The 24,038-nt window shown below is 33.0% G+C and overlaps 1 protein-coding gene across 2 annotated transcripts in view; it reads left to right on the plus strand.

Annotated features, from left to right (window-relative positions):
* The window catches only part of LOC145330197 (peroxisomal trans-2-enoyl-CoA reductase-like), a 28,515-nt gene extending 4,750 nt beyond the window's left edge, over nucleotides 1–23,765 (plus strand). The window contains exons 7-14 of one of the 2 annotated variants that reach the window (XM_080174797.1): nucleotides 1,743–1,822; nucleotides 3,424–3,501; nucleotides 4,220–4,295; nucleotides 4,570–4,628; nucleotides 5,660–5,734; nucleotides 6,067–6,132; nucleotides 15,259–15,308; nucleotides 22,775–23,765. In XM_080174797.1, coding sequence (XP_080030923.1) covers nucleotides 1,743–1,822; nucleotides 3,424–3,501; nucleotides 4,220–4,295; nucleotides 4,570–4,628; nucleotides 5,660–5,734; nucleotides 6,067–6,132; nucleotides 15,259–15,308; nucleotides 22,775–22,892 — 602 coding nt within the window. In that variant the 3' untranslated portion in view covers nucleotides 22,893–23,765. Of the gene's footprint in view, nucleotides 1–1,742; nucleotides 1,823–3,423; nucleotides 3,502–4,219; nucleotides 4,296–4,569; nucleotides 4,629–5,301; nucleotides 5,374–5,659; nucleotides 5,735–6,066; nucleotides 6,133–15,258; nucleotides 15,309–22,774 lie in introns of both variants that reach the window. The other variant, XM_080174798.1, reaches the window with a different exon arrangement.
* Nucleotides 23,766–24,038: the final 273 nt, after the last annotated feature.

Genomic DNA, 24,038 nt, shown 5'->3' on the forward strand with positions numbered 1-24,038 from the left:
CAAACCCTTTTGTTTATGCATAGTTATATATGATTCATTCTAATAAAACGAGGGAGGAAATTTTTCGACGATATAATTTCCAAAAAGCTAGCTTTATCCCAAGAAATTTCATAGCTGACTCATTATATAATATTTGTCATATGCTTTACATTATATGAGCAAAGAAATTTTACTATTTGAGTCATTACGCGAATAAAATGAAAATTTAACTGCCCTTTCGGACCCAAATCTGTACATTATCTAACCAATATTATGGCCAGCTTTTTCCTCCACTGTTTTCCTATTGGATGGTCTAGAGAGTATGTATCTAGATCTTCTTTATTTATTCATAAATTCTATAGAAATAATTATATTTAATTTGTATCGACTATAGCTTAATGGATAGTTTCACGAAGAGTATTTAATTGGAATTGAAACGTTAGAAAGCAGGTGAACTTAGCAACTTTCTTAAAACTTTTATCTTTTTTGATCAACATACTAGGTTTTTGGTAATATAGATAAAATAAACAAGGATGACAACATCCATAAAAGCGAAGCACTGAAACGGTAGGACACACGGACACTAACACTTGTATAGTGTCAGAACTCTCTCTATGTATGATTTATTTTAGGCTGAATTTTCGTGACCTTAGCAAAGCAAGTAATAAAAATGGCCATTTATCAACTCCCTTCAGGAGTGGTTTTATGAAGAACTTTATAAAAGCAACGTTGTTCAAAATTTAAAATAAATAATATTTGCTTTTCTTGTCATGATTATGCGGCATCTCCTAGAAAGTGAAAATTGAACTTGAAATTTTCAAATCAAATTTTCTCAAAAAGCCCCCGCTGAAATATTTTGGTTTTACCTGGAATCATCATAGTTTTATGTCTATTTTCACCATACATAGGTCCCAGGGCTCGGCACTTACTTTTGTCTTGATTCAATTTTAGCCCACAGTGAATGCTAACCAGCTAAACTCTCCGAATTCCCTTTATTAGAATACCAATCAATAAAAATATCTATAAATATGTTTAAAAATAAGGGAGAGAGTTTTTTTTATAAAGAAATATTGATTTAGTGTAGGTGTACTCAATTCTTTTATTATCTCAAAAGAAAATATTTATACTTTAGTCGCGATATATTATTATATTATATGTAAGAAATATTGATTTCTTTAGTTTTTTACATAAAATGAATTAAAAAAAAAAGAGAGTTTTGAAATAAGCCTGAATATTTGATTGAGAAAAGAAAAATCAACTTTTCATCGGTGTTTGTTTGGTTTAACTTTTTCAGCCAAGTCTTAATACTAAAGATGGTAATCCGCCGAATTGATTAATTATCAATTTTCTTTTTTCCTGAAAAAAATGGAATCAATAAAACTTAGTTTTTGAAACAATCCTCTGTACCTTTATGCTTTGTTAGTCCTAAGGATACTCTTAATTTGCCCCAGAAATTAATCGTAATTAAGTAAAATTAGTAAGAATATAATTGAATATGTCAAATCCTTTTTGAAACTTTGAAGGAATAGAAGATAAAATTTAAGGGTTTAGTAAAAAGGATCCGGATCATGGAAAGAAAACGAAGTAGGTAGCTGGTTTCGTCTTATTTTCACAGTAGCTTTTATCCTATTTTTTCTCCTGCGTGGTCTCTTATCCTTTAAAAAAAGACATCTGTAAAATAATTTTTTTGTATCAAAAATCCTATAAATTCTTATATTCTAAACAGTTCTTCTGAAGAATTGAAAATAATGTTGGTTGATCAGAGAAGTATGGAAAAATAGATTTCTTGGTGAACAACGGCGGAGGCCAGTTTCCCTGTCCAGCCGCGGATTTCTCACTCAAGGTAATTAAGCAGGGCTCGGCAGCTGCGACTAAGTCTCAAAGGTATCCGGTATTCACAGATACGTTATACACTTTCAATGTAGAAAAGCTTTACAAGAAAAGTCTTTAAATGTTAACCTCTTAAAATTCAATTTGTGATAATTGGGAGTAATTACAAGTAATTAACTTTACAAAAAGCTTACGTTGGTCTTATATTCAGGGAGGTAGGGGACATAAGGCTATTTATTACACTAGTCCCCAAAGTTTATAATAAAGTTTTTTTTCGTTGCCTTAACAACGTTGAGAACTTTTTATTGATTTTTGATTGGTTGGTTCATTAGGTTCAGTGTCTAAACCACTAATTGTTATTTTTCCAAAGGGGTATTTTAGTGCATCATCATTGGGGATGTACATCAATTTATCAGCCATTGTCTTATACCTTTAGATACCTGCTTTATAATAGATAAAAATGTAGGCGTTTAATTTTAAATTAGGGACGTCACAATATGGCGGAATCTTTTTAAGAATGAGAGCCCTAATATATCCCTAATAATTAGGGACAGGCGAAATAACAAAAATATTGGCTCCTAGCTGAGTTTTGAATAACAGACACCGTGTATATTATTCTTTTACTGGCAGCTTTGACTGTGCTATATCAATAAATTAAATGTTTGCCTAGCTGAACACGTCAGGCTACAATTGAATCAAGAAAAAAGTAAGTGCCGAGCTCTTGGACCTATGAATGGTGAAATTAGACATAAAACCATAATGATTCCAGGTAAAACCATAATATTTTAGTGGGATCTTTTTGAGAAAATTAGATTTGAAAATTTCAATTTTAATTTTCACCCCCTAAAGTTGCCGCATAATTATGACAAGAAAAGCAAAGATTATTTATTTAAAATTTTGAACAAGTTTGCTTAAATAAAGGGAGTTAATTTTTATCAGTTGCTTTGCTAAGGTCACGGAAATCCAGCCTTAAATAAATCATATATAGAGAGGTATTATGAAAAACTTCTTAAAAGCAAAGTTGTTAAAAATTTTGAATAAATAATCTTTGCTTTTCTTGTCATGATTATACGGCAACTTCTAGGGGGTGAAAATTGAACCTGAAATTTTCAAATCTAATTTTCTCAAAAAGATCCCGCTGAAATATTTTGGTTTTACCTGGAATCATCATGGTTTTATGACTAATTTTACCATACATAGGTCCCAGAGCTCGGCACTTACTTTTGTCTTGATTCAATTGTAGCCTGGCGTGTGAATATAAAGGTTTACGCTAGAATGATGTTAATCTAGAGGCAAAACTGTTTTTCTCTTCCTTTTTTCAAATACATGTATTTAAAAATATTTATACTATGGCTTCAAAACCAAATCATTTCCCTTTGATAAGAACTGGTTCTAAGTCATACTGAAAATAAACATGCATAGCATAGTATAATAGCCAGTTTTCTACGAATACAAAAATGTACAATCATACGATTAAAACCAGTTTTGTTAGCCCGAACCTTCGGCATTTAGGGGATAACAAAACTGGTTTTAGTCTTATAATTGTACATTTTTATATCCGCGGAAAGCTATTTATAATGATCAATAACTATTAATGATGTTTATTATTGGCAGGGCTGGAATGCTGTAATTGAGACAAATTTGACAGGAACTTATTTAATGTCAAGAGAAGTGTACAACAAATATTTTAAGGTAAGACTAATTTTTTGTTTTATTTAGGCTCTTTGCAGAGACTTTCAGGGATATTAAATTGGAAGATAAATTAATGTACACCTTTACTTATGATAAACAAAATTTCGTCTTTAGTTAAAAAATTATTGGTGTAAAAGCTTGGACATTTATTTTTTGTATCAACTAATAAAGATTTAATAGAAGTTTCAATGGTTTTTGAGAGCATGTTCATAAACTTTTGGGAGCAGTATAATTTACAGTTCAATTTCCCCTCCGTTTTTATCTGAGTTTCTTGTTTTCTTTAATGAGTTCTTTAAAAGCCCACCAGAGGGCGAATAAAATTAAAATTAATTGCTCCTTAATTATATATGATGTTTCTAACATATCTTGAAACATAGATTCATTTTTCTATATAAACTAAAATAATCAGGAATCCTAGGGGATAAGACAATGAACGATTAATTAATATACGTACTCATTGGTAATAAACAAAATTACCCATATTATAGATTAAAATTGTTGAAAAGTTTGGACACTATTAGTATGGAATCAAACAATCAAAACTCAATAAAAGTACCCAAAGTTTTTGAGCCAACGAATAAGATAAATCTTTGGGTACTAGTATAATTTACAATATCACCTCCCTCCCTGAAAAATCTTGTAATTATTTTTTGTTATTCTTTAACCAACACTAAACTTCCCTTAATAGCCTAAAACCTAAAACATTATTTATTTCTAGACCACAGAAAATGGCGGATGTATTGTTAACATAATTGCGGATATGTTCAGAGGCTTTCCTATGATGGCACATACAGGTACAAACACAAGCAATCAGGGCTCGGCAGCCGCTGCCTCGCCTTAGTCGCGCATTAGCCCACCTTTAAACCCGCTTGTGTACAAAAAAAAAAAAAAAATTTGAAAAAATGGATTAACAGGTTTAGACAGGTTCCAACTGTATTTTAAAGTTATAATATGATAATTATATATAAGATTACACGCGGCTGCCGAGCCCTGGAAACAAGCATCATTCAGTGCAATTAATTATGTTATTTACAGGGAAATTGTAAACTAAAAAGTTGTCTTGTTAAGGAGCTGCAAGAGCTGGTGTTGAGAACCTGACAAGGAGCTTGGCAATAGAGTGGGCGCAGCAGGAATAATTTTTGCTACAAAATTTTTAAACATAGCAGGGTTCTAGAGGGGTAAGACAATGGCCAATACATGATGGCACATACCCAATTGTGATACACAAAATTTCTCCTTCTGTATTAAGGGGTGAAAATTTTGGACACCTAACATAATGACCCAGCCAATTAAAATTCACCAAAGTTGTTAAGCCAACGAATAAGAAAACGTTATTTGAAAATTTTGGGGACTAATGTACAAAACAGCACATTATCCCCTCTTTCTCTTTCAAATAAAGTATGAATTAGAAATACTTTTCCAGTATGGCTTCGAAACCGATTGATATTTGCTGGTTCAGCCATAATGATAAATTATGTATAGCATAGCATTACAGACAATTTTCCACAATATTAAAACATTTTACTAACCGCGGAAAGCTGTCTATAATACGATGAGTTAAATAACTATTTTTTGCTAGAGTGTTACCTTAATTTTTAAGAAAAAATGGATGTTGGAATTTATAAAAAAAAATTAAGGATTCTATCCCAAATATTTAGAAATAAAAACTGTAAGCCATAGAATACAGTATGCTAATTAAACATTTATTTATGTTAGGAAAAGAGACATAATTATTTGATAGCATTATTTATGGGCTTGACACTAGAAACAAACACTTCCTTTGAGCAAAATTATAATCTACAGGGTGTCCGAGTTAATTGCTTAGCCCCTGGACCAATTTTTTCACAAACAGCTTCCGACAACTACGCTAAAGTAAGCAATGAAATTTTAGAATATACGTTGTCCCTAAATAAAGGAGTCATTTTCCGTAAAGTTGTGTGTTAACTTGTAGTCAAATGCGCTTATTAAGTCAGACTGTTTTTAATTATGATCAAATGTAGATAAATGAAATGGTCATACTTAAGAACAGTTTGATTTAATAAGCGCATTTGATTGAACGGTAAAAAACAACTTTACGGGAAATACGCGAAAAAAAAAACCACCTTTATATTGTCAATACAGTGTGGTTAATAAAAAGTAGCAAAGTTAAATGTTTAAACAGGGTGTCCGAGTAAATTGTATAGCTCCTGGAAGCAGTATTTTTTCACAAACAGCTTCTGATAACTATGCTAAAGTAAGCTTAATATTATGAAGCAATGAATTGCTTTACATGAAGGTTCAATAATTTTAATTTTGACATCATTCCTTTTAGATTTTTTGTCTTCATTAATAGATGTCTAATTCTATAAAGATTTCGTAAGCGGCTAAACCGATCAATTAACAATCTTTGGGAAGCCTATTATTGGTACTTGCCATGTTTTAGCCTATTTTCTGCGGAAAAATAGCTTCAACTCAACCCTAAGATTTAAGGTCCTGAGAAAAAAAATTTCTTTAAATTAATTTAAGTTGAATGAAACTTTTTAAGATATAGTCTGTTATTGTTTATTATTGTCCTTGTTTTTTTAGGATTTTGCGCCATTTGAAATAGCCCGACCTGGAATACCTGCCAAGCGACTTGGAAACCCACAAGAGGTAATTTGATGTGTTATAGTTTTCTTATGATTAGATTAGGAAAATAGAGGGGGAATGGGTTAAATAACAGTATGTCCCTTTCCCGACTTTCAATTGGGTCTTTGAATATCAGTCAATAGCATCGTAAAAATTAATTATTAACACAGCTAGTTGCTAAAAAAAGCAGAAAGTAATTTGCAAACAGAAAAAAAGTCCCCATCACTTGTTTCAGGTAGTTGTCTGGGTTATATATCTATACTTATACATTAATTTTCTTATTTATTGGGATAAGGCAATGATGGACGATCAATTAATGTATATCCACAATGAATGTAAACAAAATCCCCTCCCTTTAAATTACTTAATATCTCTAAATTATGATGCCATCGGGTCTTTGCGAAATAAGTATAAATAAGGCAAAATTCTTCTGAATTTAATAATAAACTTTCATATTAAATATTGATATATTTTAAAAGCGAGGCTTTTCTATAATGGTGGTCAGTCCGTACGTCTGTCTGTTACGGATATCTCTTTATCTTTAAAACTAGCGGCTACGCTCTAGAGGCACTTGAGGAGGGGGGAGTCGAATTTGATAACCCAATTTCTTATTTTAGATTTTAAAAGAAAAAGTAAAAAAAAAATTTTGGGGGGGTGGAATTTTTTTTTTCTTCGGGGGGGGGGGGTTATTTTTCATTTTTCGGGGGGAATGGGGGTGTCCCACCACCCTAGAAAATAGTTATAAACCTTCACGGGACTTATGAGAAGCTACCCTGTTAAGGAGAACCCGATCGGTTCAGCGGTTAGCGAGATCCTTCAGTACAGACACACAAACATAGACAATCACACATCCTGTTACTTTATTATAAGGATAGGCAAGTTTGGATCATTGCCATATAGATTTCAAACTTTGCCTGCTGATCCCTGTAACAGTTGGACACGATTTAGAAAGCATAGCAAATCGTTACAGAAAGTCCTTATATCCATTTTAAACATACCTGCGTATTTTTTTACATTTCCTTATGAACATTGATTCTTAGTACAACAAGTTTCAATATGATAAGCCCACTATCTATTCTATATAATTAACTCCTAAAAATTTAAGTATGTCCTTAAACAGTATCTTGTACTTACTTAAATTTGTAACTATATACAAACTTGTTTAGACTTGTATATCGATATTGCTTCTTAAGTTATGACACTACAAGTATCAATGTTTGTTTGTCTTGTTTTATGGCTGTTGTCATCCTTGTTTATATATATTTAAGTCGTATAAAGTAATAATATATATTTACTTATTATGAAGAGGTGTATTGTCTCAGGAATCTTGAGGGATCAGACAATGGCTGATAAATAAATCTTCCATATATTATATTCTAATATAGGTTTATTTGAAGTAAAATGAATTTCCCATTATCCTCTCCCTTCCTGTTGTGTGGTACAATATTAGATATGCATATTATAAGAAAAGCTATTAATATAATTTGACGTACATCTTTTTAAAAGCGAAGCTTTTCTATAATTAGGTTCGGTCCGTCCGTCCGTTACAGTTAGCTCTTTTCGTCAATTTAAACAGGTTAGAATTGTCCTATCAAAAATGGTTAACTATTATGGTATTTTGTTTTTCACTTAAGATCTCACAGATCTATAAACTGAATGAGTTTTTCATTTCAGAGATGTTTTTATAGGTTCTGAACAGATTTAAATCCATTTTATTTTTAAAAGAAAGAGATGCAGTATTAGATAGAAGAACTTCCTATTGTGAGCTTTGATAAAAATTCAGAATTTTATATTTACATGTCCTTGTGTTATATTAGAAGAACCCAGTATTCTATAGAGATGATAAAATGGCCTAGAAATCGATACATTTCCAATGATGATATTCAAAATTACCACTTCTGTAGATTACAATTTGTGGTTGATACGTTGGGATACTCAACTTAATAAACCAACCAATCAAAATTCAAAAAAAGTCCCCAAAGTAGTTGAGCCAACGAATAAGAAAACGGTAATATAAAACAGTGGGGACTAGTGTAATAAACAGGCCAATATTCTCTTCCTTCCTGAAAAGAACCAATGCAATGATAGCATCATTCAAAGTAATATAAATTATGCTTATTATACATAAGTATGTCTAATGACACTTGAATCTTGAATATATTTAGAATTTAAATATGTAAGGGGGTAAAAGGACTTGTGGCACATGTTAGAATTGTGTGATTTTTATACGGCCGGTCACAATCCAAAATACTTCATAAAACAACGGCATAATTAAAGACATTAAAAATTTTTCTACATTTTAAAAGCTAAGTTTTTCTATGATTAGGGTCCGTATGTCCGTCCGCGACATTTAGCTCTTTTCTTAAATTTGAACAGGTTAGAATTGTCCTATCGATTTTAAACTTTGCATAATGATTCCTACAACAATAAGGTATGATTTTGGAAGCATAGCAACCCTATAACCGTTACCACAAAGTTCGTTAATATTCGTTTGTTCTTCCTTTTCAGGGTTTCGCTTTTATGGATGTTGTCATTCTTATTTGTTGATGGCCTGATGCCCGCAAAGAATAAATTCAACTAGTTACCACGCATATAGTCAGGTTTAGTCCTAAATGTAGTTTGATTAGCATAGTTGCTTTAAATAGGGCTTATTTTTAGCTTTTTCAAAAAAAACCTTACAAGAAGAGGATAACAACTTATGAAGATGTATTGTAACTTTTGTAAAAGATTCTTAAATAGACTATAAAAGAATAATAAAAGCTTTTTCACAGAAAAAATATTTATTTGTTTTGTAACAAATGTACTCATAATTTATTTTTAACTTTTTAATATTCTTGAAAAAATCAATATTAAACAAGAGCAGAGCTAAGCAGGGAGGGAGGGGACATTGGGCTGTTAATTACACTAGTCCCCAAAGTTTTATATTGTAATGTTTTCTTATTTGTTGGCTTATCAACTTGGGAATTCTGGTTGGTTGGTTCTTTAAGTTAAACGTTTTAAACACTAATTGTAATATATAAAAGGGGTAATTTGGTGTTTTATCACTGGAGATGTACATAGTTTATCGGCATATCCCTTTAGATCCCTGAGATTGATATTGATTAACATTTAAATCTTAAAATTGGTCAATTATAAAACTCGGCAGTCTGAGACTTTAGCTTTTAAATCTCACTCTCAGCCGCATCCATCAATTTTAATTCAGCAGCCCATAGCCTTTTTTAGCCTCACTTAAACTCAGAAATAACAAGCAAAATAAATCTAAAATAATATTTGGGAGGCAGATAAAAATATCGTCAATTCTACTAAGTGTTGCCCCATAACGACCGCTGAAAATCAGGTTTCGTGATTTTTTTTGGTTTAAGCTGACTTTAACCAAATCACCTGTAAACTGCCATTGTAAGCAGTATCTCTTTCAAAGGAGCCACGCAAATTTAAATTCCGCACCCCTCAGCCGCTGTCACTCTTGGCCAAAATTATCCTCATGGATGCAACTGCGTAGCTTATTCTTTCTTTGCGGCTTCATTGCCTTCCCATTTTCTACATGGGTTATTATACATGAGTCATTAGAATAGTTGCTTATATCATCACATTCATAAAGAAGTTGTTAACTAATGCAGGGAATGGTGTAGTGGCGCACAGTGAGCCCAGGAATCCAATTTTGTGGAAAAAATTAATAATTTCCTTATTTTTCAACCAAATCAAACAATTTTTTTTTTAATTAAAAGGTTTTTATAGTACCTTTTACAGAATTAACAAGATTATCCCTTCCTCCCTCTCTAGATGATTGGGGGGTCAAAATATCACCCCCAAAAATTGGTTTTTGGTCGATTTTGACCCAGGCCACTTTGAATGGCCATCACGGCCAGGGAAGTGATGGGAAAAAAATTGTGCAAAATAGCAAAGATGGGCAATGGCCCAGTGTGTCAGGTGACATGTGTCCCAGGCCTGTCAGCCTAGCAGTCTGGCTGCACTGGCATGCCAAAAATCCTCAAAAACTTCAATTTTTGCGACCTTTAACTGCGGCTGTTGGCCAAATGAATGACCTACAAAAAAGTAATAATACACGTGGCTGCGCCACAAACACACGCTGCCCTCTGTGCAAAAAAACGAAACAAAAAATTGTCATTTTTTTGGTGTGCTAACTTTGCCGCCAATTAAAGGACAGAAGGAAGCCGGCAATTATCTCTGACTTCTTCTGAGTGCAGTTAGAGCCGGCCATTGTGGTTCTAAAGATACCTTTAGATTGCTGGTAGCCCCTCCACACAGTGGTCTATTTTAGCCTTTTGGTGGACATTTCACCTACCTCTACTCAAAGTCAATTTTCTCAGCTTGTATTTGATAGAATCGTTCAAAATAAAAAGCCTGTGCCTTATTATTACCCAACGCAACTCGTATATTCATCTAGAGAAGAAAAACAAAAGCCAACTGGTCTAGAAAATACTTTGAAACTTAGCTAAAATTTCATATTTTCAAAATATTTTCTTAATTGGTAAAGAGCCTAAATTCGATGTTTTATAGCAATAATACATTGAAAAACCTTGAAGCATTAATAAATATTACTGTAGAAATGATTATATAAAGGTAAATGTCCAATCACCAACCTTGTGCAACATACATTTGATGCAACTAATTCAAGTTTCTTCACCCTTTTTTACAAAGTTATTTTCTCTCAGATAAGTAATAATACTTAATCTATATAGTAATGTTTTTAGCTGTTTAACAGCTAAATCTAGAAATTAAAAAATTATTAATATATCCAGTAAAATTAAGGGGGGGGGGGTTTAATGCAACCATCTCGTAATCAGTGATTAAATGGCACTTAGAATTCAAATTTCTATCTAAAATTTTTCATAGAGTAATCCTTGGTAGGTCTATTTTCCCTAAATCGAACAAAGAGTTGGAAAAGTAACGGCTGGCAGCTCAGCCGTTTAGCCGTTTTTATTGCCTATTTTCAGGGCAAATTCATCATTAATTACGTAGGAATCAACTTTTTAAAACATATTTTTGGTTTAATTCATGTTAAATGATAGCAATAACCAATTTTTAAATTTTTAGTACTAACAGCTACCGGCTAGAACCGTTTGATAAAGTTTTGAGTGAGAAAAAGTATTATGTGAAGATAGGTTTTGTGACTTTTTTGCTCTTAAGATAGTAATAAAATGGCAAAACAGCTGAGCCACCAGCCGTAAGCCATTACTTTTCCAACTTTTTGTTCGATTTAGGTAAAATAGACCTACCAAGGATTATTCATGCAAAATTTCTGATCAAAATTCGAATTCTAAGATGGTTGCATTAAACCCCCCCCCCCCCCCCCTTAGAAATGGGTAATAATGAAAGAAGTTAAATTTACCGAAATTCTTGTTAAAAAATATCATTAAATAGTCTTATAAAATGGCTAACAGCTGAGCAGAAGCCGTTTCCCAGCTGCCATATGGATGGGCCCCCACTATTTTTGGAAGTATTTTTGATCTCCGCACCCATAAAAACCTACCCCTAGCTAGACACGACACGAGCCCTATCTACACATCATACTCTTGGCCACTCCCAGCCGTTTCCCCTAGGTTTAGCCATTGAGCAGCTGGTACAAGAAATTCTTAAAATGGCTACTGGTAACATTTAACATCAATAATAGCAAAATTATGTTTCAAGAAGTTGTATTCTATGTAATAAATGATGGATTTGCCCTAAAAATGGCCAAAAAAAACCTGGTAAAAGGCTGAGCCGCCAGCCATTAGCCATTACTTTTCCAACTTTTTGTTTGATTTAGGGAAAAAGACCTTCCAAGGAATATTCGTGCGAAGTTTCATAACAAAATTCGGATTCTAAGTGTCATTTGCGCATTGATTACAAAAAGGATGCATTAAACACACCCCTCCCTTAAAAAGATTAAAACATTCATTTTAAATCTCTTAAAGTCTCTTAATTTGTCGTAGGCATTTTATGGGCAGTTTAAATGCATCAGAACAATGAAAAGAAAAAAAATTGCAACAATTTTTTCTTCTTGTATTGTAATTTTAGAGTTTGGCCCCTTAAATTAAAGTTGAAATTTGCAAGAAACCGGGCCCTGCAACAACCTAAACTAAACACCAAACTATGGCATTATACCTGTATATTAAGAATAATATATGGTTTGGTATGTTGCGGGGCCCGGTTTTTGGTGAAAAACTTAAAAAACTGAAAATTATTGCCAAAATTTTTTGCAAAAATATTTAAGAAATGACATGAAAATTTTTCAAAAACAAGATAAAAATGGATGAAAAAAGTAAAAAAAAAATTTTAAACCCCAGTTTCCTAATAGATCATGTAGTATTATAAATATAAATAGGTGAAGAAACTTCATTGTATCAATGTAACAATGAAAATATTTTTTCCAGAGATGGTGAAAATTCAAAAGGTAAAATTCATGACGTGAAAATAATCCTTAACCTTCATGTTTCAAAGTTCATGTATTCATCAACCAATAGTTCAAAAGACAAAAACTCTTCTGTTTTATATGAGATAGGGTATATATTTTTTAAATAATTTAATAATTTAGAGAAACTCCAAAGTTGATTTTTGGCGAAATGTCCGGCCTTAGACCGCTGTGCTCCAGGAGGCCCTCAGGGTTCAATACACAAGGGCATAGTAAAATTTTATTTTGAGGTGCTCTAACTTTTCCACCACTGGTGGGAAAATTTTATGCCATGATTTTTCGGAAAGGCATTTTGCCAGATTTTTACCCTGTAAAAGGATTTTTCTCTATAATGAAATCCGGCAACAAATTATATAAGGATTATACACTAAAAATAGCTTAAAACGACCTTTACAAAAATATCTATAGAGGTTAAGCAACTAAGTGAAAGTTGATAAGACCAATGGGATCCTCTTATATATTGCCTAATTAATGCTAGAACTTAATCCTAAAAATTTTCACCTCGTTGCTAAAAAGATCAAGGTATTTGAATCAGAGCTTAAAAAAAATATTCAACGTGCTTTTTTTTTGCATTTTCACCAACTTTCTTTAATATGGATTCAAGAGGTTTTTTTTATACAAAACTATTTAGTTTCTTGTTATCCAGCGTTAGATAATTGCACAACCTTTCTAAAATGTTATTACATTACGTCCTAAGTTAATATTTGATTAAATGGCAAGTAAAACAAAAAAAAATTTAAAAATATTTTTTTTGGGAGATTTTTGTTCTAAATTTCGTGAATTCCAGGGTAACAACTTCAGAAGGCCATAAAAACTTTGATTTTTCAAATTTTTCATTAATTTAAAATGGCAAACCTCCTCTAATATGATGAATTTTAACATGGACTTTTAAAATAATTGATTTTCTAAAGTTCGATTTTGGGCATAAATAATTTTTTCCACAAAGTTGAATTCCTGGGCTCACTGTGTGGCGTGTGGTAAAATTGTGTAGAAGGGTGTCCACCACACCCTCTTAAGATTGGAATTGTGAAGGCTTGTCATACAATTATTTCACCCCTTATTGATTTCTCCATCTTCCCCCCCCCCCTTCCCTGGTGAATTGCTGTACACGCCACTGGTATGTTGGTCTAAGTCTTAGCGACAATATCAGAAATATGCTTATGAGGGGAGATCTTGGACATTATTTATAGAATTGTTATTGGTTGGTTCCAAACTTGTAGTGTCTTAACGTTTCAATCAATCATTTTAATCTACAGAAGGTGTAATTTTGTTTATCATCATTGTGGATATACATCAAGACCCTGAGAAATAGGGGATGTGAAAGAGTAACTTTCATACGGGGAACGAGTAGCTTAGCAAGGACGAATATGTCAATCAAATAGTATCCAAGCTGTTAGCAAAATGTATGGTCAACATGTTTTCCTGTTTTTGGCGAGCCATATACCCTTTAACACTTATACGCCTTTCTTTTTTACAATTAGCATACTTAGAGACAAATTGAGAGAAACTAAGCTTTATAGATTACACTTTGCAGGTTTATAATATCATAATTAAACTTATTAACTCAATAGCTAAATTTCTTTTGATAAAAATCATTCGATTAGCCTTATTGTTATTTGTCTAAAAATAAACTTTGAATTGAATAAATCAATGTTTTTTACCCATTTTTTTCCTTGAATTAAATATTTTTATAAATAGGTAAAATTTATATAATAATAAATTTTAATGATAAAATCAAAAGTTTTAATTGAGTCGTTTCAAATATTTTTAGTATCCAACCTCGACTCTAATTACTTTAGAAACTAAAAAATTTAATGTTTAATTATGTAATATTGTGTTGTGTACATCTTTAGTACTTCAGTTAAGTTCCTACGACTTACTGTTATATTCCGTTTATAAGAGATTTTTAAAGAAGAGCACTTTCATATTCAATTGTCCCGTCTAAAGAAATTGTTCTTTACATTTTTTGCCTAACTCAAAATAAGGTGCAAATAGGTAAAAACCTTTATGTAATTTTGCTGTAAACGTACATAGCGAGCACCAAACCCCTATTTTTAAATTGTAGAAGGGCGTTTTTCTGTATGCTCTTCCCCTGCGGCGCCTATAATTGTGGTGCACTAACCCCTATGAGCTACTATTTTCCCAATATAACCTAACCTTACCTGACCTTAGATAAAACACAAACTCACTAGACTTAAAAATCAGACTTTGCTACATTATGTATCTTGCTTTTAGTTTGGTAATCAGGAAAGATCAAGACATGTAGCGGGACAAAGTAAGGGAGATGAGAGGAAAGGTTGGAAAGAAAACCCCTAAAAAGATATGGATAATCCCTAATTTTTATGACGTCACATGGTAGATTTTTTAGACACTTTGTCCTTCTAATAAAAACATGTTAGTACATATATTTAATTAAGAAGCTAGCACTTAAACATTCAATGCAGTGGCGTGCATATGGTCTTGCCAGGGGCACTCGAAATACATCCTCCATGAGCCAATATTGATGGTTGTGCAATACAGACAACAATTTTTTCATACTCCCCTTAAATTTAAGAAGGTGTAACTTTAGTCCTTGACATCTCCCTTGGATGTTTTAGGGTGGTGTAATCCTTGTCAAGGGGAGGGAGGGGGGTGATACAACCCTCTTCTGCATGTCTCTGATTATATGCCTTCATATCTCTTTAAAATACTCCAAAAATCTAATATATACAAAAAAAATTATAAATATTTTGTTGCAGGTTTCTAGTGCTGTTTGCTTTCTTCTGTCACCTGGAGCACAATTTATTAGGTAAATGTTAAGAAAATTTTTCAGTACATCTTTAAAACCGATTAATATCTGCTGGATTAGAACCGGTTCTTAGCAATACTGAAAAATCATGTATTGTATCATATTATATCCAGTTTTCTACGAAAATTTATTTATTGATTGTTTAATTTTTTAGTGGAGCAACTCTGATACGCAAATGCCATAGCAGCTTTGTTTGGAAATGCAGCAATATAAATTTATTAATTGATTGATTAATTGTTTAGAGGAGCAACTATGTGAGCAAATGTCATAATGTTAATTTATTAGTTGATTGATTGATTGTTTAGCAAAGCAACTTTGTGATCAAATGCTGCAATATAAAAGGGGGGGGGGCGTAATGACATTTATTCGTAATCCGTGAGCAAAATGGTCTAAATATTTAGCTAGACCCTTCAAACTTGGTATATAAGCCTAGTCCTATAAGTATTACATCTAAATGGCAAAAAAATCCAAAAATTTTTATTTTAAGGTTAGGTTAGGTAAGAAAAACCCTGCGGAAATGGGGTTTTTAGGCTTTTTTGGTCTATTTTGATGTGGAAACTTACCTTAAATTGTTTTTTTCTTAGGGTTTTAACTTAAATACACTGTATCTATTCATATGGACATTATTTAAGATGATTCAGCAAGTCGGGGACCGACCCCGGGGGGCTAGGTGGGTGGCCCACAGGGGTAAAGTGCATTTTTTCCAATACATATGTTGTGATACATCAAATTATAGGTTTTTTAGGTCAAGGAACTCAAATTCAGAGCAAATATAAGCATTAGACTAATCTGAAGCTAGCCCTATCGGGCTAGGTTGGTGGCCCGCAGGGGTTAAGTTCATTTTTTCCAATATATATCTTGTTATATATCAAAATATAGGTTTTTAAGGTCAAGAAACTCAAATTCAGAGCTAAAATTAGCATAAGACTTACCTGAAGCTAACCCCTGTGGGCTAGGTAGATCTTCTGCAGGGCTTAAGTGCATTTTACCTAACCTAACCTAGAAACTTACTTATTTTTTTGTTTTTTTCCTTGGTTTTTACTTGGTTTTTTTTTAATAAACTTTGTCTATTAATGATGACTTTATTTAAGATAATCCAACAAGTCGGGAACCGACCCCAGCGGGCTAGGTTGGTGGCCCGCAGGGGTTAAGTGTATTTTTTCCAATATATATCTTGTAATATATCAAAATATAGGTTTTTCAGGTCAAGAAACTCAAATTCTGAGCGAAAATTATCATTTGACTAACCTGAAGCTAACCCCCCCGGGCTAGGTTGGTTTTCTGCAGGGCTTAAGAGCATTTACCTAACCTAACCTAGAAACTTACTTATATTTTACATGTTTTTTCTTGAATAAACTTTGTCTATTAATAAGGACTTTATTTAAGATAATCCAGCAAGTCGGGGACCGACCCCAGCGGGCTAGGTTGGTGGCCCGCAGTGGTTAAGTGCATTTTTCCCAATATATATGCTATGATACATCTAATTATAAGTTTATTAGGTCAGTTAACTCAAATTCAGAGCTAGAATTAGCATAAGACTAATCTGAAGCTAGCCCCAGCGGGCTAGGGCGGTGGCCCGTAGGGGTTAAGTGCATTATTTTCTAATACACATCTTGTTATATATCAAAATATAGGTTTTTAAGGTCAAGAAACTCAAATTCAGAGCTAAAATTAGCATAAAACTTACCTGAAGCTAACCCCTGTGGGCTAGGTAGATCTTCTGCAGGGCTTAAGTGCATTTTACCTAACCTAACCTAGAAACTTACTTATTTTTTGGTTTTTTCCTTGAATGAACTGTGTCTATGAATGAGGACATTATTTTAGATGATCCAGCAAGTTGGGGACCTCCTTGAGTCAGCCTCCTGTATGAAGAATCTTTTAAATGATGGCTTTAGGACTGAACACAGTGTATCTATGTAAAACCTAGCCCGCCTGGGTCAGTCCCCAACTTGCTGGATCCTCTTAAATAATGTTCTCATGAACAGTTTATTCAATTAAATAACCTCCAAAAAGTAAGATTCTAGGTTAGGTTTGGTAAAATGCATTTAAGCCTTGCAGGCAACCCACCTAGCCCGCAGGGGCTAGCTTCAGATTAGTCTGATTCTATTATTAGCTCTAAATTTTAATTTCTGGACCTAAAAAACCTATAATTTTATGTATGACAGCACATACTTTTTGAAAATGCACTTAACCCTGACGGGCCACCCACCTAGCCTGCTGGGATCGGTCGCTGACTTGCTTGATCATCTTAAATAATAAATAGACACAGTTTATTCCAGGTTAGGTTAGGTAAAATGCACTTAAGACTTGCAGGCATCCCACCTAGCCCGCTGGGGCTAGCTTCAGATTAGTCTGATACTTTTATTAACTGTAAATTTGAGTTTCTTGACCTAAAGAACCTATAATTTGATGTATGATAACACATACTTTTTCTGAAAAATGCATTTAACCCCTGCGGGCCACCCAACTAGCCCGCTGGGGTCGGTCTTCGACTTGCTGGATCATCTGAAATAAGATCCTCATGAATGGACAGTTTATTTGAGAAACAAAACCTAAAAAAAATAATATTAAATGTAAGTTTCTAGGTTAGGTTAGGTAAAATGCACTTAAGCCCTGTGGGCAACCCAACTAGCCCGCTGGGGTTAGCTTAAGATTATTCTAATGTTTATTTTAGCTCTGAATTTGAGTTCTTGACCTTAAAAACCTATATTTTGATATATCACAAGATGTATTTTGGAAAATAATGCACTAAACCCCTGCAGGCCAGCCACCTAGCCCGCTGGGGCTAGCTTCAGATAAGTCGGTCCTTGACTTTCTGGATCATTCTAAATAAAGTCCTCATTAATAGACCCAGTTTATACAAGAAAAAAACCTGTAAAAATTTAGGTACGTTTCTAGGTTAGATTAGGTAAATGCCTTTAAGCCCTGCAGAAAACCAACCTAGCCCGGGAGGGTTAGCTTCAGGTTAGTCTCATGCTAAATTTCGCTCAGAATTTGAGTTTCTTGACCTAAAAAAACCTATATTTTGATATATTACAAGATATATATTGGAAAAAATGCACTTAACCCCTGCGGGCCACCAACCTAGCCCGCTGGGGTCGGTTCCCGACTTGTTGGATTATCTTAAATAAAGTCATCATTAATAGACAAAGTTTATTAAAAAAAAACAAGTAAAATTATAAGTAAGTTTCTAGGTTAGGTTAGGTAAATGCTCTTAAGTCCTGCAGAAAACCCATCTAGCCCGGGGGGGGTTAGCTTCAGGTTAGTCTAATGCTAATTTTCGCTCAGAATTTGAGTTTCTTGACCTAAAAAACCTATATTTTGATATATAACAAGATATATATGAGAAAAAATGCACTTAACCCCTGCGGGCCACCAACCTAGCCCGCTGGGGCTAGCTTCAGATTAGTCTAATGCTTATTTTAGCTCTAAATTTGAGTTCCTTGACCTAAAAAACCTATAATTAGATGTATCACAACATATGTATTGGGAAAAAGGCACTTAACCCCTGCGGGCCACCCACCTAGCCCCCTGGGGTCGGTCCCCGACTTGCTGAATCATCTTAAATAATGTCCATATGAATAGATACAGTGTATTTAAGTTAAAACCCTAAGAAAAAACAATTTAAGGTAAGTTTCCACATCAAAATAGACCAAAAAAAGCCTAAAAACCCCATTTCCGCAGGGTTTTTCTTACCTAACCTAACCTTAAAATAAAAAATTTTGGATTTTTTTGCCATTTAGATGTAATACCTATAGGACTAGGCTTATATACCAAGTTTGAAGGGTCTAGCTAAATATTTAGACCATTTTGCTCACGGATTACGAATAAATGTCATTACGCCCCCCCCCCTTATTAAGGGGGGGGGGAAGTTTTGCCACTTTCACGTAATCCGTGATTATTAGGCTAGGTATTGATGTGAGACTATAGGTTATTTGGGATAAAAGTTTACTTTTGGATAGTACTTCACGTATATTTAATCATTTTTTGGATAGGTCTCCAGGTTCAGGTGCTGCAGGCTGGAAGGTGGTTTCTGGACAGGTAAAAAAAATTTAAAATTTTTGTTTGAAGAGTTGGAGATCAAATTATTAAACAAAATATGCATCTTTATGGATATTATAGAAATATCAGAAGAAAAAATTTAAATCGGCCTCCAGGTTCAAGTGCTGCAGGCCTCCAGGTCTACTCTGGACAGGTAAAAAAACAAGTTTTTTATTTGAAGAGTTAGAGGTCAACTTATTAAACAGAATATGCATATTTTTTTATATTATTGACATATTTGAAGAAAAAATTAAAATCTGTCTCCAGGTTCAGGTGCTGCAGGCCTCCAGGTCCACTCTGGACAGGTAAAAAACAAGTTTTTTTATTTGAAGAGTTAGAGTTCAACTTATAAAACAGAATATGCATATTTTTTGATATTATTGACATATTTGAAGAAAACATTAAAATCGGCCTCCAGGTTCAGGTGCTGCTGGCCTCCAGTTCCACTCTGGACAGGTAAAAAAACAAGTTTTTTTATTTGAAGAGTTAGAGGTCAACTTATAAAACAGAATATGCATATTTTTTTATATTATTGACATATTTGAAGAAAAAATTAAAATCGGCCTCCAGGTTCAGGTGCTGCCGGCCTCCAGGTCCACTCTGGACAGGTAAAAAATAAATTTTTTTATTTGAAGAGTTAGAGGTCAACTTATAAAACAGAATATGCATATTTTTTTATATTATTGACATATTTGAAGAAAAAATTAAAATCGACCTCCAGGTTCAGGTGCTGCAGGCCTCCAGGTCCACTCTGGACAGGTAAAAATTAAAATTTTTTATTTGAAGAGTTAGAGGTCAACTTATAAAACAGAATATGCATATTTTTTTATATTATGGACATATTTGAAGAAAAAATTAAAATTGGTCTCCAGGTTCACATGCTGCAGGCCTCCAGGTCAACTCAGGACGGGTAAAAAAATAAATAAAACTATTTGAAGAGTTAGAGGTCAACTTATAAAACAGAATATGCATTTTTTTGTTATTATTGACATATTTGAAGAAATAATTAAAATCGGCCTCCAGGTTCACATGCTGCAGGCCTCCAGGTGCACTCTGGGCAGGTAAAAAAATCAAATTTTTTATTTGAAGAGTTAGAGGTCAGTTTTTGAAACAACATTAGCATCTTTTTAGATGTTACATGTATATTTGAAGAAAAAAATAAAATTGGCGTCCAGGTTCAGGTGCTGCAGGCTTCCAGGTGAACTTTAGAGACTATTTTCAGGTATATTTCCTATTTATTTGATTTCCCCCTACTTTTTTTCTATTCTATATTTATTTAAACCTGGTAGTTATCATATTCATTGAAACTTTTTGATGGATCCCAGTGACCGCTGTTGGCCATTGGCCAGGTAAATATCCATGTAATTTTTGAATTTAGAGGAAAGGTATGTATTTAAAAAATGGTTAAAATAAGATAATATAATAAAATTAATCATTTAATGCTTCAAAATGTGTGTCCAGACAGGCTCCAGGTCCTTAAATTTCACTATATTATTATATTTTAAGTTTTAAACTTATTCTATTTCGAAATCTTTCTTCTAAATTCCAAAATAACCATTTGAGATATTCACCTAGCCGGCAACAACCAGCGTTCACCAGGATCTAGGTAAAAGTGGTACTGTCCATATAAAAAAGTAAAAATGTATGATACCTACCTACCATGTTTTAAAAGAAAAATACCTGAAAATGAAAGCCTGCAGCACCTAAACTTGAAGGCCGATTTTAATTTTATCTTCAAGTATATTTATTATATCCAAAACAATGCATATTTTTTTTTATAAGTTGACCTGTAACTTTCCAGATATAAAGACTTAATTTATACCTGTCAAGAGTGGTCCTGGAGGCCTGCAGAATCTGAACATGGAGTCCGATTTTAATTTTTTTTTTTCAAATATGTCAATAATATAAAAAAAGAAGCATATTCTGTTTTATAAGTTGACCTCTAACTCTTCAAATAATTTTTTTTTATTTTTTACCTTTCCAGAGTGGACCTAGAGGCCTACAGCACCTGAACCTTTAGGCCAATTTAAATTTTTTCTTCAAATATGTCAATAACATAAAAAAAGATGCATATTCTGTTTTTTAAGTTGTCCTTTAACTCTTAAAATAAAAAAATTTATTTTTTACATGTCCAGAGTGGACCTAGAGGTCTGCAGCACCTGAACCTGGAGACAGATTTTAATTTTTTCTTCAAATATATCAAAAACATCAAAAAAGATGCATATTCTGTTTTGTAAGTTGTCCTCTAACTCTTCAAATAAAAAATTTGATTTTTTACCTGTCCAGAGTGGACCTGGAGGCCTGCAGCACCTGAACCTGGGGGCTGATTTAATTTTTTTCTTCAAAAATGTCAATAATACAAAAAAAGATGCATATTCTGTTTTATAAGTTGAACTCTAACTCTTCAAATAAAAAAATTGATTTTTTTACCTGTCCAGAGTGGACCTGGAGGCCAGCAGCACGTGAACCTGGAGGCCGATTTTAATGTTTTCTTCAAATTTGTAAATAATATAAAAAAATATGCATATTCTGTTTTATAAGTTGACCTCTAACTCTTCAAATAAAAAACTTGTTTTTTTACCTGTCCAGAGTGGACCTGGAGGCCTGCAGCACCTGAACCTGGAGGCCGATTTTAATTTTTTCTTCAAATATGTCAATAATATCAAAAAATATGCATTGCATATTCTGTTTTATAAGTTGACCTCTAACTCTTCAAATAAAAAAACTTGTTTTTTTACCTGTCCAGAGTGGACCTGGAGGCCTGCATCACTTGAACCTGGAGGCCGATTTTAATTTTTTCTTCAAAAATGTCAATAATATAAAAAAAAGATGCATATTCTGTTTAATAAGTTGACCTCTAACTCTTCAAATAAAAAATTTTATTTTTACCTGTCCAGAGTTGACCTGGAGGCCTGCAGCACCTGAACCTGGAGGCCGATTTAAATTTTTTCTTCTTATATGACAATAATATCCATAAAGATGCATATTTTGTTTAATAATTTGATCTCTAACTCTTCAAACAAAAATTTTAAATTTTTTTTACCTGTCCAGAAACCACCTTCCAGCCTGCAGCACCTGAACCTGGAGACCTATCCAAAAAATGATTAGATATACGTGAAGTACTACCCAAAAGTAAACTTTTATCCCAAATAACCTATAGTCTCACATCAATACCTAGCCTAATAATCACAGATTACGCGAAAGTGGCAAAACTTCCCCCCCCCTTGATTTATTAATTGTTTAGTGTAGCAACTCTTTGCGCAAATGCCGTAATGTAAATTTATTTATTGATTGATTGATTGTTTAGTTGTGCAACTATGTGCGCAAATGCTGTAATGTAAATTTAAGTATTGTTTGATTGTTTAGCAGAGCAACTCTGCGCGCATATGCTGTATTGTAAATTTATTCATTGATTGATTGTTTAGCGGAGCAACTCTGCGCGTGGATGCTGGTGGTTCCTTGCACAGCAAACAAATGTGGCACATTGACGACCATGAGAACATTCCACCCTATACCTGGAATCCGTATAAATCTAAACTGTGATAGTTGTTGTTTTATTTAGATATATTTTTATAATAAACTCATATTTAATCAATTATTTAGTGCATTTTATATTTAATTTTGTAAAAATGTGCCCAAATTAATCAAATTATAAAACATATGTTGACTAAGGAATGGTTGAATTGATTTCTATTACATTTAAACAAATATGTCCCATGTTTTGCTTTATCTTGGCTTGTTGAAAATCCTTTTATTAGTCCCTTTTTAAAAGCGAAGCTTTTCTATAATTAGGGTCGGTCCGTACGTCCGTCCGTCCGTCCGAGATAGATAGCTTTTATTCGTTAATTTAGGCATGTTAGAATTGTCCTATCGATTTCAAACTTTGCATGATGATTCCTGTAGTAGTTGGGTACGATTCAGAAAGCGTAGCAACTCTATAATCATTACCAGAATGTCCGTACGTCCATTTTAAACATGTTGATTTTTCTACTTTTTAAAAACAAATTTTCAAGTGTTTTACTTATCCGTTTGATCTGATTTTTGGTATATTGATTCCTGGGACAACAAAGAACAATATTATAAGCGAAGCAACTCTATAATCAAATCCAAAAATGTAAGTATGTCCATAAACATTATCCTGTTTTTAAGCAGTTTTTCAACATATTTACCTACAATTTTGATTCGACATTTATACATTTATGTTCCGATTTTTCAGTTCAGATACTATACAAGTGTTAATGTCCGTTTGTCCTACCGTTTCAGTGCTTCGCTTTTATGGATGTTGTCATCCTTGTTTAGTTACATTTTTCATTTTAGGATATCTTATTTATATTTGTACAGTACATACAGATTTTACCTATATATTTTAGATAAATATTTTTCTACTACAGAAATAATAATAAATTATAAATGCAATTGATAGTGTTCTCTTTATACTCATTCTTCCAGGATTGAAGAAATATAAATATAAGGTAAAAATGCTGTGGATTCTTTGATTTGACAACATATAGACATGCATTTAGAGGTTTAAGTTTAGGTTATTTCACTTTTTTAAAAGGTAATTAAGTAAGTGTATATTTTTGTAAAATTCAAATCCTTGGAGGGAGAGGACTTTAGATTGTAGATTATTTTGGTGCCCATCGTTTGCAAACACTCCATCATTCGCTAGTTTGAAACGTTGGACACAGA

Source organism: Acartia tonsa, chromosome 10, assembly GCF_053477335.1.
Source record: "Acartia tonsa isolate MP-2025a chromosome 10, ASM5347733v1, whole genome shotgun sequence".
NCBI lineage: Eukaryota > Metazoa > Arthropoda > Copepoda > Calanoida > Acartiidae > Acartia > Acartia tonsa.